General features: G+C 41.3%; 2 protein-coding genes and 1 long non-coding RNA gene across 5 annotated transcripts in view; all 3 read left to right on the top strand.

Annotated features, from left to right (window-relative positions):
- cbfb (core-binding factor subunit beta) overlaps positions 1-983 on the top strand; it is a 27588-nt gene extending 26605 nt beyond the window's left edge. For 2 of the 3 annotated variants that reach the window (XM_008311118.2, XM_017032750.2), the window contains one exon: positions 866-983. In XM_008311118.2, coding sequence (XP_008309340.1) covers positions 866-937 — 72 coding nt within the window. In that variant the 3' untranslated portion in view covers positions 938-983. The remainder of the gene's footprint in view (positions 1-865) is intronic. The other variant, XM_008311120.2, reaches the window with a different exon arrangement.
- A 599-nt stretch (positions 984-1582) lies between these two features.
- Positions 1583-3363, top strand: LOC112487120 (uncharacterized). Its single transcript, XR_003049907.1, has 2 exons — positions 1583-2417; positions 2472-3363. It is a non-coding gene; the product is annotated as an uncharacterized LOC112487120 (long non-coding RNA).
- Positions 3364-4127: 764 nt separating this feature from the next.
- phaf1 (phagosome assembly factor 1) lies at positions 4128-11903 on the top strand. The gene is made up of 16 exons (XM_008311117.3): positions 4128-5252; positions 6030-6111; positions 6549-6633; positions 6968-7011; positions 7369-7448; positions 7538-7632; positions 7954-8018; positions 8469-8581; positions 8680-8813; positions 8979-9062; positions 9728-9810; positions 9904-9947; positions 10040-10089; positions 10338-10396; positions 10581-10653; positions 11028-11903. Exons 1-16 carry the CDS (start codon positions 5189-5191, stop codon positions 11121-11123), a joined length of 1251 nt encoding a protein of 416 aa, XP_008309339.1. The 5' UTR covers positions 4128-5188; the 3' UTR covers positions 11124-11903.
- Positions 11904-13734: the final 1831 nt, after the last annotated feature.

Here is a 13734-nt window from a genome sequence, read left to right as displayed (position 1 = left end):
CTTCTCACCCCTCCCCCCCCTCCTCCCCTGTCTCGCCCCCCCTCCAGCCCCTCCCCCCCCCATGCTAAATTCCCCCAGCTATCACATAAGTGTAAACACATAACCACAGGTATTTTTCACAGCAGGAGCGGGCGCTCGTGCCAAACGCTCACACAAATACACCTACACTACACCCAGTCATGAAATATATTTAAAAGTCTTGTAATGCTGCTGGCTTGTATTGATGACCTAATGTGTGCGTGCGCGTGCGTGCGTGTGTGTTTATCTCTGTCAGACAGCCTTCGTGTCTGCCGGTTTATATGTCTGTCTGCCTGTCTGTCTGCCAGCTACCTTGACCAAAATATCTGCATCAGTAAAGTGGATCACAAACAGTCGCACACGATTTTATTTCTAAAGATTAGTGGCGCCCTCTTGTGGCCACTTTAGAGACTGTGACTCGAATTGCCTCGTGGTTGTCAGTGGACAGTTTTATAAGAACAGAACTCGTTTAAACAAATGAAATTAAGCAGTGACATTTTTATTTAAATTTTAAATTTCGTTTGTAGTTACATATGTACGGACCTTTTTTTTATTTAAGCCCATGAAAGTTTTTTTTATATATTTTTTTCACGTTTCTTCAGGGGCTCTGTACATTTAAAGTTTAAATAGTTTCTTGTCTATGAGTCACTGATTGAGTTTAAAGATGACAAATTATAACCTGGTTTAAAGGACAATGAGGTATGATGAATATAATGTTTTCATTTGTAGGTTTTTCAAATTTGTACTTAATTCATTGTATTTTTTTTTCTTTTATCCAAATCCCTCTCCTCATCTCTGTCTCCTCTCCTCTCTTCTCTTTCATACTTCCATCTTTGTCTCTCCCCAGTCCAGACGACAGCAGGACCCCAGCCCTGGCTCAAACATGGCCAACGCTGATGTAGAACATAAGATACGCTGACGATGAACATATCAGTTAGGAGGAGGAGGAGGAGCGAGGGGGGGGGGGGGGGAGGAGGAGGAGGAGCGAGTGGGGGGGGGGGGGGGGAGGAGGAGGAGGAGGAGCGAGTGGGGGGGAGAAAAAAAGAAGAGAAGAGGAGAAGAAAAACCAGGGAAGTCCAAATCCATCAACTCACTTTCAACACAATCAGTTGAAAAGACACGTCAACAGTTGCTGCAGTGGTTGAACCAGTGGTTCATGGTTGTTTTCTTAAAGTTTGATATGCCAAAGTTTTGTTTTTTTTCAATATTTGAATGTAAAATTGATTGAATTGAAAGTGATTACAATCCAAAAAGAGGAGGGTTTTTTAAAAAAAAAGAAATGTTTGGAGGAACAGACCTGGATGAAAAAGCAACAGGAATGTGTTATTTTATATAAAAGAAGGAACAGGAATGTCAGAACCTTTGATGTGATAGAGATGAAGGTGTTTCCCTTTTCAAACCAGGCGATTCTAAATATAACTTTTTATCCAGGTCTATGTGAAGTTGAAAGGCTTTGAAAGTTTCAAGAACCAAAGGTGTGTTTTCTATAAATACAAGAACTGAAAACAGAGGAAGAGAATGTTTTTGGGAGGTTGAAGGTGGAGTTATATATATATTATATTTTATATATATATATATAAATTAAAGTAAACTGAGCAGAAAACTTAAAATAGGACATGGATAGCTCATATATATATTTATATATGTACACATATAGTATATTTCTGCGTACTCTACCTTTAAAGAGGCCAGTTGAGGGAGGAGGTCGCAGAGGGACAGGCTTTATTTGGCTCAGGGTCATGGATTCCGAGTGGTTGTCGTTGTCGTTGTTGTGTTAGCGTCGCCCTCGTTCCCCTCACTGTACCAGGCTCGATTCTTGAAACCTGCTGTTTTCTGAGACCAAAGTTCACTTTGCTGGAAAAAAGGGGGAGAGAGGGGGTGGGGGGGGGGGTGTTGGCGAAGTTTGAGAATCATTTCTTTGGGGGGAGGGGGAGTTGAAAGGTTACATGTTTGCTGTACTATGATGTTTTGGAATCGTTCTTCCGACCATCAGTCTGAGATGCCCGTACCAACACATCTGCTGTTGTCACAACAACAACTCCGAGGCAAGAAGAAGAAAAAAAAAACTGCTGCAAACTCTGCTTTCTTTGGCTCTGGAAGCAACTGTGTAAAACGATTGGGTGTTTTTTGTTTTTTGTGTGTGTTTTTGATGGGGGTGGGTGGTGGAAGGGTCATGTAGGAGGGTTCATTTCAAATGTCCTTTGTCTTCCAAGGGGTTTTGCACTATGAAATACAATCGGTCTTGTTTCCTCCGTGTGGATAATTCTTTATATGCATGAATGAAAACACAGCCTCGACTGTGTTCTCTGATGTTCCCTATGCAGCCTGTTTGTCAGAGCGCTCCGTCTGTGCACAGCTTCGCTCAGGAATATGTGGGTGAACCATGGTTCTGTCATGAGGTGTGTATTCACACAGCTCAGGAATATGTGGGTGAACCATGGTCCTGTCATGAGGTGTGTAGTCACGTCTGACCCACATTTACACCTGGTTCTTTGAGTAACTATACAGTTTCAACGTGTGGTATTTTTCATCTCAGGTCACAGCCTTTAAATTCATCTACACTCCTGATGTCAATCCATCAGTCACCCACAGATTCCTCATCACTAACGGTCTGGGGGGGGGGGGGGGGGGGGGGTACATCCTATTCCCTGTCCTGTTACAGCACTAGTGTAATGAAATATTTTTCTGTTTTTTTTTTGTTATCTTATTATTTCTGTTTGTGTGAAAGTCATGATGTTTACTTTTTTATTACTTCTTCTGTACTTGTACTCACTGACGTCCATTCTTCTGCTTTGTTATGAGCTCGTAGCATCAGCTGTAGTTTTGTTTCATGTCAAGCTGAAAACGGTATCGAGACATTTGGGAGTTTTTGAAGACTTTTGCCTTTTTATGCAATTATCTTACTGTTCTTGATGTTCATTTTGTTTTAGAATTTTGTTTTCAAAGAAATCTGCTCTCTCTGATTTAATTAAATTAAATGTGGATTGAATCAAGCCCTGTTTAATGGCACCAGAAATGTGTTTTTATAAGCGTGTTTTCAACCAAAAGCTCATTGAATTTTCCAGTGTGTTCTGCCTTTCCGACCCTCAACGGTTTTATTACAATTATTGTAACCAAGAAAATGGTGTTGTTCATGCTTTTTTCCTCTTCTGTCCCCATGACTCTTTAGGAAGCTTTACATCAACCTAAGAACATGTTTTGTACATTGATTGTGTGTTTGCAGCATTTTACAAGAAGTTCTGATGTAAAGAAATGTTGCTTTTGCTGAGAACTTCAATTAAAACCAAAATTGAAAAGGCAATGTTACATTGAAAATCTAAGCTCTGTAATAAACTTTTAAACAAATTACTCCTGACAATAAACTACTTCTGATTCTGTTAAAGCTGAGGTGGGGATTAAGAGATTAGTACTGGATTAGATTAGTATTAGAGAGGGAAATACAGAAGAAACATAAACAGAACTTTGTTAATAAAGAAAGTTCAGGGTTTTGTCATTTTATTAGATTAACTTTCAAATAGATTGTTTTTCAAGGAACTAATGACAGTGAAACCCTGCAGTAAACAAATGTTTTTGCTGTTATAAGTTTAGGTTAAAATCATGGTGATCTAACATGGCCACCTCTTAACAGACCAACTGTTCCTGAGGTCAGAAAATATGGATCATTGTGGGATAAAAATGATATCGATTCATGGGTGATTTTACCTACATGAAACATTGTTTATTGGATTTAATAATATTTATATTTCATCTTCTCTAACTAATCAATTTGTATATTTAATTTAGTTTAATTTCATCTTCCCTAACTAATCAAATATAAAAAATATTATACATTGTATCACGGTGAATATTTAACCTAAAACGTATACACTGAAAATGTTAACACATTTTTCACAGTTACTCTTTATTAAATTTGTAGATTTAATTTAGTTTAAAAAACTAAGTACAAATATGAAATAAAAAATATTTAGTTGGTAAAAACCTTTCGTCCCCAACGATTCGTGTGTCATGTTTTTGGCGATGAAAGATGAGCTCACATTTGTCTTTTAACGCAGACGCAGTCTACCGTGTCAATTGACTATGACGTCATCACGTTCGTCCAGGGGCTTACGTCGTACACAGGAAGTCGAAATATCAGCTGATCCCGCTGGCTGTTGTTGATGCCTCTGAGTAGCCGTTGTTTGGACACCGTGTTGCTCTCCCCCGCTCCGGACGTTGAGGACATTACACGCGAGACGGGGACACACCGGACTGTGGACACACACGGGACGGCAGTTTGAACAATAACGGCAGCCTTTTTTTCCCGCTGCCAGAATTTCACGTTTTAACGGTCGAAGCAGAAGCAGCAGAGCTGCCAGCGTCTGAGTGACGGTGGAAGGAAGAAAGAAAAAACAACAGAGGCAGCACCGTGTGCTCCCTTTTTGTTCATGTCGTGCCAGTCTTTTTAGCGTTTTACCGTGTCTTGACATTTTTATTGATACACCTTTATTTATTTTTTAACCCTAAACAAACGGGGAATAGGTGAAAATAGGCGACACTTAGCTTGTCGGCTAACGTTAGCTCACAGCGCAAAGAACCAGTGTTGTTGTTGTTGTGAAGCTCTGGTGCTTTCGTAACCGCCCGACGGTGACAGATAAGGACGGCTCTGTCTGTGAGAATACTGATAGTTGGTGGAACGTCAGTCGTGTCCGTGGGTGTTTCTAACATACACAATTTGTTAGGCGCCGTTGGCGACAGGTTACAGTCGTTGTAGCCAAACAAACTGTCGTTCACTTTGTAAACTGTCGTAAGTTTATGCACTCGAGTATCGGCGTTTTTTTTTCCTCTCCCTGTATCGATTATAATATAACGCAGAAAGGCAGCAGGTTCACTGCCACGTGTACTTTTAGTTGATAGGTTGCGCAATTTGTTTACCTGCAAGCTGTGAACCGACGTTGGACCCTGTTTTTAATGTTGACACGTTTGACATGTGACACAGTGAATTCCCACCTCAGGACTGTGTGACTCAGTTGTTCGTTTAATGAGTTAGAATCAGAACTAGACAGAGTTGCCGTGAATACTCTGAGGCAGTACTGTGATCAGGGACAGACCAGTGGGGGGAGAGAAAAAACGGGGTCCCTCAGAGGGTCCCTCTTTGTCTTGGTGAGGCGAGCGGCCCCAACATTACTTGCCAATGCTGGATCTGGAGGTGGTGCCTGAGAGATCACTAGGAAATGAGCAATGGGAATTCGCCTTAGGTGAGTGTGGAAACAATTAGAAAAAGGAACTTAATTTGCATCTGCTTTACGTTGTTGTGAAATGGTGTCTTTTTTATTGTAACGCTACAGGTTTAGAGTTCTCCAAAATAGAAGAAGATCTTTAATTAGTTTCTAATCAAATAACTGTTATCAGTCTAGTTCCTGTGATGCACATCCATGCCTTCTTCCTCTTCTTTACTGCAGACTTCCTAAGAGTGTCTGGGAATAACCACAGAGACAGAAATTCTAAAACGACAAACAGAAAGCTGAAAATTCAAACCATTATTTTTTTCTATTGACATAAATTATATCTTTTTTCTCAGCCGTGTGGTTTCCACGACGCTGATTAGCCAGGAATGTGACATATCGTAGCACACGTGGTTTAGATTTTTGCTCTGTGCTGTCGTGTACTCTTCAGTGTGTCAGGACGAATAACAGACGAGGAGAAAATAAACAAATGACTGTTTGGAAAGTCCAACCACACACATGTTAGGCTCTGTGCCGGTTTGGAACTGCATTTCTGCTTCTTGTTGTTGTAGAGCTGGTTAAAACTAAGTCTTATAGCCACAAAAACATCATCAAACACTAAAGCACCATGCAGCGCCACCTACAGGGCACTGCAGTAGTCTCAAGTTTACTGTCATTGTAAAAGGAAATAATCTAATTTTTTTTGTAAATATAACTAAAACTTGGGGGAAATGTGTTTTCAAAATCTTCTCCTTCATTTCGGGTTTGTTAGTTGAATTTTCTCTGAGTTTCCATGTGTTCTGTTTTCAGGGATGCCATTGGCCCAGGCCATCTCTATTCTACAGAAACACTGCCGCATCATCAAAAATGTCCAGGTGCTATACAGTGAACAGGTAACATATTTAAACAAACACACACTCAGAAAATACCACAACGTAAAATAAAATAAAAAACCTTGTGTGTTGATTATGGTTTTTTTCTGATTTTTAAATATTATACAAATATTACACTTCATACAAAGTGCATTTTATTCCACTTAAACCTAGGATTCTTTCCTTTAAATTCAATTTCATTACAATTATGAAGTTAAAGATTATGATTAGAAATTATTATAAATTGATTATGACACAGTCACGCCCCAAAGAGAAATCAATACAAATTTTAATGAAAAAAATAAATGAACCAGAATATTTGTAGTATTGACTTTTGTTAATGCAGGTGGATCTTGTTTTTAGACGACGAACAAAATAATGACAAAACAATAATGACACTTCAATTAATCATGTCCCCCCCACATCTGTCTCCTCTCCCCCCCCCCCCCCCCCCCCCGACCCCCCCCAGCCATGACCTTATACTGAACCTGACTCAGGATGGGATTAAACTGCTGTTTGATGCCACAAATCAAAGACTGAAGGTGAAAGTTGTTCATTTTCATTTTCAACTCAAGAAGCCAAACAGGAAATCCATCCATGTTTGTAGAGTTTAGATCTGTGCTGTGAACAAAATAAATAATGACATTTGATGAAGCATCTCAACATCAGAGCAGTTCATGTTGTTACTGTTGTGTTACTGGCTGATTCACCTACAGAAAATCTCTTTCATATAAACAAACCGTCTTATATTATATTACACACACTGGACCTTTAACTCTGCTCATACTTTGGCTTCTAAACATCGAGCAGTTCATTAATATTTAACCTCTCTCTTCCGTCTTTTGCTCTAACGGCTCTCATCTCTTTGGACGACAGGTGATTGAAGTGTATGACCTCAGCAAAGTCAAGTTGAAATACTGGTGAGTAAAAAAGAAAAACTCACATAGATTCACATGAACATGATGGAATATCTGGAACCGCCGCAGACTCCCAGCTGTTGTGTCCGCGGACGCTGTCAGTCACGGACACAGACGACTGAGTGAGTGGGATTACAGTAATGGAGTCTGCCTGCCATAATGTTTGTCTTTGTGCTGAATGTGAGACCACTTCTCCGGTGGGAACGTCTCTGTGTGTGTCTGTGTGTGTGTGTGTGATTTTAATGCCTTCAGTCCAGGCCGTTTGACATAACTGGCAGCAGCCGCTCTGCTGCTAATGCAGCGCAGCCTGTGTGCATGTTAATAGATTTAACGCTGACTCTGTGTGTGATTCTGTTTCAGTGGAGTCCATTTCAACTCTCAGGCCATCGCCCCCACCATAGAGCAGATAGACCAGTCGTTTGGAGCCACGCATCCTGGAGGTAAAAAAATAAAATACAGCATGATCTAAAAAAAAAGAAAATGGAAAAAACATTCTTTAAACATGTTTTTTTTCACCCTCTTATTACAGTTTATAATGCAGCAGAGCAGTTGTTCCATCTCAACTTCCGAGGACTTTCCTTCTCCTTCCAGTTAGACTCCTGGAATGAAGCTCCAAAATACGAGGTGAGAAGAATTCAGTGCTCATCCGTGGATTGAAGAAGAGTCGACTCGACATTTTTTTCAAGTGAAATAAATAGAATTCAACCAATCAGAGAACAGTATTTATTTCCCCAGCATTTGTCACTGGTTCCTAATATTTTATGCTTTACTAATATTTTCCACCACATGAACCCAGTCTCCTGGGTTCCTGCTGTCACGATCACTGGTCGTCGTTCTTCTGTGTTTTCTTATTTTAATGTCAGACACATTAACATTAACTCTGTTTCCAGTTCGGTTGTTTTGCCTCCGTGAGTTAACTTTGCCCTGGGCTTCGTCTCCCTGCAGATTCCACACGGGGCCATGGTGAAGAGGATGCACATCTACACTGGCAACAACCTGCAGGAAACCAGGTATCTCAACACACACACACACACACACACACACACACACACTCTCTAAACCACTGTTTCCTAAAGACTGGGTCGCGACCCTCAGGTGGTTCGCAGGAGTTTGGTTTTTTTGGGTTGTCTCGCATCATTTTTTATGAATAATGTCTATTGATTTTTGTCTCGCATCATTTTTTATGAATAATGCCTATTGATTTTGGTCGTGAAAGTCTGAGACTTTTAAAATATGGGTCCTCAGAAAAAAAGTTTGGGAAACACTGATCTAAACCCACAGTAGAAATCTGACCTTTTTAGTGCAAATAAAAGTTAAATTGGTTAATTAATTAAATTAATATGGTTCCTGGGGAATTAGGATACATTTCCAGAGCAATTTTATCAAATGTTGATAACGAAACACAAATAAATGGTTTGATTGAACAGAACAGTCCATGAACTCGTTTCCTTTTTGCTCAGAGCTCCAGTGATGCCATTGGCTTGTTTCCTTGGCAACATCTATGCAGAGTGTGTGGACGTCCTCAGAGACCAGGCCGGGCCTCTGGGACTCAGACTCCGCCTCCTCACTGCTGGTATTGATTTTATTTTTATTTTTTGTACCTGGAGCTGGCGTTCCTGACGACGTGCTCCTCTGGTTAATCTCTGGTGTTGTTGTGACGTGTGGTTGCAGCCTGTGGTCCGGGCGTCATGGCCGACTCCAAAGTCAGGCCCATAGAGAAGAGCATCTTCTTTGGAGACTCGTGTCAGGATGTTCTCGGCGCTCTGGGCTCACCGCATAAAGTCTTCTACAAGTCTGAGGACAAGGTAGAGGAGCTGACCTCACGCTGTGGTCCAGGGATATAAGTCGATCTGTCACTGCTGCTACAGCGTCAACATTTGTTTACACTCCGTTCATAATTGTTTGGCTTGTTTTTTTTAAGTGTGTGTTGAAAGTTCCTCCGTGTTGAGTGAAATCCTCGTTCTTTTCAGATGAAGATCCACTCTCCATCACCTCACAAACAGGTTCCTTCTAAATGTAACGACTACTACTTCAACTACTTCACCCTGGGAGTGGTACGTAGTGATGTCACTGCACACGCGGTGGTTTGGTCTCAGTGTTGATGTGTTGGACAAAGAGAAAAGAACTTTAGGTCAAACATCAGTCAAACAGCTGCTGTCATTTACATTAAATGACAGAGAAATATCATTGGCTGTGGTCGTTGACCTGTTTAATCAGCTGTGGATTCATTAAAACATCCCAGACTGTCTGTCAGCCCAGTGGACGTCACACATCCAGACAGACTACACTATACTGTGATGTAGTCTATCATGTTGTCATACATATTTATATCAACAGATTCTTGATAATACACACCCTATCACACACACACACATACACACACATACAGGTGGTGATGTTTGCTCTCCTTCTGTGTAAATGTATCTTGTCTGCACACACACACACACACACATACAGGTGGTGATGTTTGCTCTCCTTTTGTGTAAATATAACTTTTCTATATTTTCCTGCAGCTCATTTCTCTGCGTCTGTGCACAGAGCAGTTCATCAGTTTATCACTCAGTGAAGTCTGTCAGTCTGTCTGTTGGTCTGTCTGTATCTGTTCACACCCAGTGTTGACAGTAAATAACAGCAGCAGCTGCAGGTTGAACACGTTGAACTCAGACTAAGACGAGTCTCTGCGTTGTCTCCGTCTCTGTCTCTGTCTCTGTTTTTACAGGACATCCTGTTTGACTCCACGACTCACCTGGTGAAGAAGTTTGTTCTTCACACCAACTACCCTGGACATTACAACTTCAACATGTAAACAACAACAACAACAACAACATTAACTGTTTATCACCTTGTTGTCTCAGAAACAGTTCATGATGTGTGTCGTCTGTCGTTGTCTCACAGATACCATCGATGTGACTTCCAGATTCCACTGGTCATCAGAAAAGGTCAGTCAGGGGTCACACACAAATACAAGTCGTTATGGTTCGTGTGGACCTGGGTTTGAACCGGAATAACCTTGACTTTTCATGTCTCCCAGAAGGAAGTGACTCTCAGACAGAAGACTGCGTCTTAACTACGTACAGCAAGGTCAGTTGTCAAACCTGTGTCTGTGATCCTGGCCACGCCTTCGTCTTTATATTATTGACAACATCCATTTTAAATCATTTAGAAAAGTTTGTTTTTCATTTAATGCATTGTCATCAATTTGGGCATTAACATTAAGAAAAACACAGTCATGGTACATACAGTGTGCCACCTAGTGGCATAAACCGGTATCAGCAGTCACTAAGAAGTGAGTTTCTTCTGATCAGTTCTACTTTTGTGTTCTGTCTCAGTGGGACCAGGTTCAGGAACTGTTGGGTCATCCAATGGAGAAGCCCGTCGTGCTCCACAGGTGAAGAGTCTTTATATGATATGATATTATTATTATATTATTTTTATTATTATTATTATTATTTTTATTATTATTATTGTTATTATTATTATTATATTATTCTCCTTCATCTGCTCAGTCATACAAACATCATGTCGTTTCTATCCAGCCAACATTCCTGTCGTGTGATGTTTGTCTGTGACAGGTCTTCTTCGGCCAATAACACCAACCCGTTTGGCTCCACCTTCTGTTTCGGTCTGCGGAGGATGATCTTTGAGGTGGGACGTTCAGGCTTTTGTAGGTTTGGTGTAGATCCATGTCTGGAACCTTCCAACGTCTGAACGAAGCTGCTGGTCTGAAGTGTACTTTAATGAGAGCCGAGCTAAAATAAGATCTGAACAAAATGTTGCTCATAAATATGTCTATTTATAATGAAATGTTTATTTATGATTAACCTTTTTTTAGCTCAAATATATCATCCAAATCTAGCTTAATAATTGCTGGGAAAATCTAAGCTAACTGATCATCCAAATCTAGCTTAATAATTGCTAACTTAATTTAGCAATATCCAGAGGTAGGAAAAAAAGATGTGAAAATGAGTTGGAAAAATAAATGTAAATATACTGTAATATGTTCCGTTCTCTTTTCTCAGGTCATGCAGAATAACCACATAGCATCAGTGACCCTGTACGGTGCTCCACGGACCACCGGTCAACCCCGACCTGAGTCCAGCAGCAGTTCCCACTGAGCAAGTTTTCAGAACCACATCCGGTCCTAAATCTGGAACCTCTACCGACTGATCCTCACCTTGAGACCTAACCTAGGAAATCAGAGCTATTCTTTCACCAGTCATTGAGCAGAGACGTGACAGGAAACCAACATCGGCCAGAAGCACCCACATCCGACCAGACATCCGACCAGACATCCAGTCAGCTTCCCAGTGTGTCGACCAGGATTTACTCCGTCGTTCAGACACGATCAGCTCAAACCATGACAGCACCGGGATCTGTGGAGGAAACCTTTTTGGAAGTACAAGTGCGTTGATGTGAGAAGCCACTGCTCAGCGACGGCGTCCGTCCAGGACCACAGAGGACGATGGACGGTCATTTGGACGCCACAGTTCGTATCATTGTGGTTTTGTTTCGTCGCTAAAGTGTTGCAACGTCAAAGATGGAGGTTTAAAAAAAGACGGCGACTCTTCACACCCGCTGATGAAACACCAGACCATAGACGGTGCCAGGCCAAGACTTCAAGACTTCAAGAGTCGACTGGACTCAGTAAACAAAACAGAAATCCAGTCGACAAGGACCCGACCCAGTCAGACCCCGAGATGTCGGCGCCGAACACAGAGAGCTGAAACCAAGAGCAGGAAGACGACGGCAGTCCAGATCGTTGGTGGTACAAGAAGAAGAAGAAGAAGAAGAAGAAGTGGACGAGCCAATCAGAACAGAGCCTGAAGGTTCTTCAGACAGAAAGATCCTCCCCCTGATCATCATCATCATCTCCACCTTTATCTACTTTATGTTGTTGTGTTCTTCCCACATTATAACCTCAACACATAAACCCAGATGATCTGCATGTATACACACACACACACACACACACACACACACAGAGTCCGATTGTTTTCACGGATCCCATAAACCCAGATGATCTGCATGTATACACACACACACACACACTGATCAGATGTCGACGCAGACGAGGAGGCGTGCAGGCATGACGCGGGAATTTGCATGAATTTTCCGGATGCTTCCCGATCAGTTTAGACTCCTCCCCCTCTTTTGTTGTTGTTGTTGTTGTTGTTGTATGAGCACAAACCTCTGGTGTGTGTTGGACTGTGCATGCTGCGGGGACACAGGTCGGTCTCCGTGTTGTCTTTTCATTGATTCACACCACGATCGTCTTCACTGTTTCATTAAAATCCATTTTTACATTTTGCACTAATTCACACCTTTTTACTTGACTGGTTGATTGTACGCAGTTCTCTCAGAGATGAACTGTAAAATGTGTGTGTGTGTGTGTGTGCGTGTGTGTGTAGTGGGCTGGGTGTCACGACTGTAGTTTGAAACTATTCCAGGGGCGGGGCTAAGTGTGGAGGTCACGGTCACCGTGGACCAATCATGGACGTTGCGTCTTGTTGCTAAAGTGAAGCCGCGATAGTTGAACCAATGGATTGTGGGAATAAACAGGTACCACTAGGTTATTGTCACAATAGATGCTGATCCTATTTAGAGGAAAATAAACAGTAAATACCAAAGGGATTCATAAACTCCCACAGTGAGATGTTTTTTTTGTTTGTTTGTTTTTTTTACTACGGTAACTATATTTGAAGTTGACTTGAAATCATTTTTATTTTATTTTTTTCTCCTTTTTTTATTTTTCTTTTTACTTTTTGGCATTTAGTTTTTGAGAAACTATTCTCTCCAGTTTCTATGGTTTCAGTCGTTAACTGTTCAATAGTTACACTTTGAATTTAATTGAACCTGTTCAAACTCAGCTGTGACGTCTGGACCAGTCTCCTTTTTGTTATTTTTCTTTTTACTTTTTGGCATTTAGTTTTTGAAAAACTAGTCCAGGACTAGTCCAGGAATCCCTGGTCTCATTAGTGGGTGTGGAGTTCTGCAGTCTGCTGTTGTCGAGGCTTAAAAACAGAACGTTTTTTATTTCTTATCTAGAAACGATTGTTCACTGTGGATTTGTGAAGTCTGGTTCTACGTTCTTGGGAAATTTATTTTTACTCTGGTCAAAAGGCTGAGGTTTTTGTTGCAGATGTAAAAGTTGAGCTTGTTACCATCTTGTTAAGAGGTTGATAAATTAAAATGATGCAAAATGACAATTACAGTGCAGAAAGGTCACTGCAGTACCAGCTGAAGGCTGATGGGGGCGCACGTGTCCGTGTTGGACTCGTTTCCTTTTCCATTCAATCTGCTTCAATAAATTCTAAATTCAGATTTGTTGTATTTTCCTCCTGTTGTGATGTCACTCAGCTGGTCCTACATGTTTAGAGCCACAGCGCCCTCCAGCTGCAGAACGCTGGTAAAATGGTGTGTTTTCTCTACTTGTGTGTCTGTAGTTAAGACTCTGAGACACATCACTGACCAGACATGACCAGTGTCACCAGCATTAACCAGCCTTCTGACCCATGCATTTAGCCCAGTGGTCCACTTTGTGGGCCATGACCCTCCATTTGAGAACTATTGATTTAGACCAAGATTTCTTGATCAGAGCTCAGAGAGTGGCCTTGATGTGTGGAGGTCACGTGTTTTCTCCTGGGTTCTACCACCATCCAAAAGCATGCAGATTGGAAACAAGGTTAATTTATAGTCGGTGTGAATGTTGGTGTGAATGTTGGTGTG

The sequence above is a fragment of the Cynoglossus semilaevis genome, chromosome 6 (genome assembly GCF_000523025.1).
Source record: "Cynoglossus semilaevis isolate Cse_v1.0 chromosome 6, Cse_v1.0, whole genome shotgun sequence".
Lineage (NCBI taxonomy): Eukaryota > Metazoa > Chordata > Actinopteri > Pleuronectiformes > Cynoglossidae > Cynoglossus > Cynoglossus semilaevis.
Note: the sequence above shows the minus strand (reverse complement) of the source record. Positions and strands in the feature narration are given on the sequence as shown.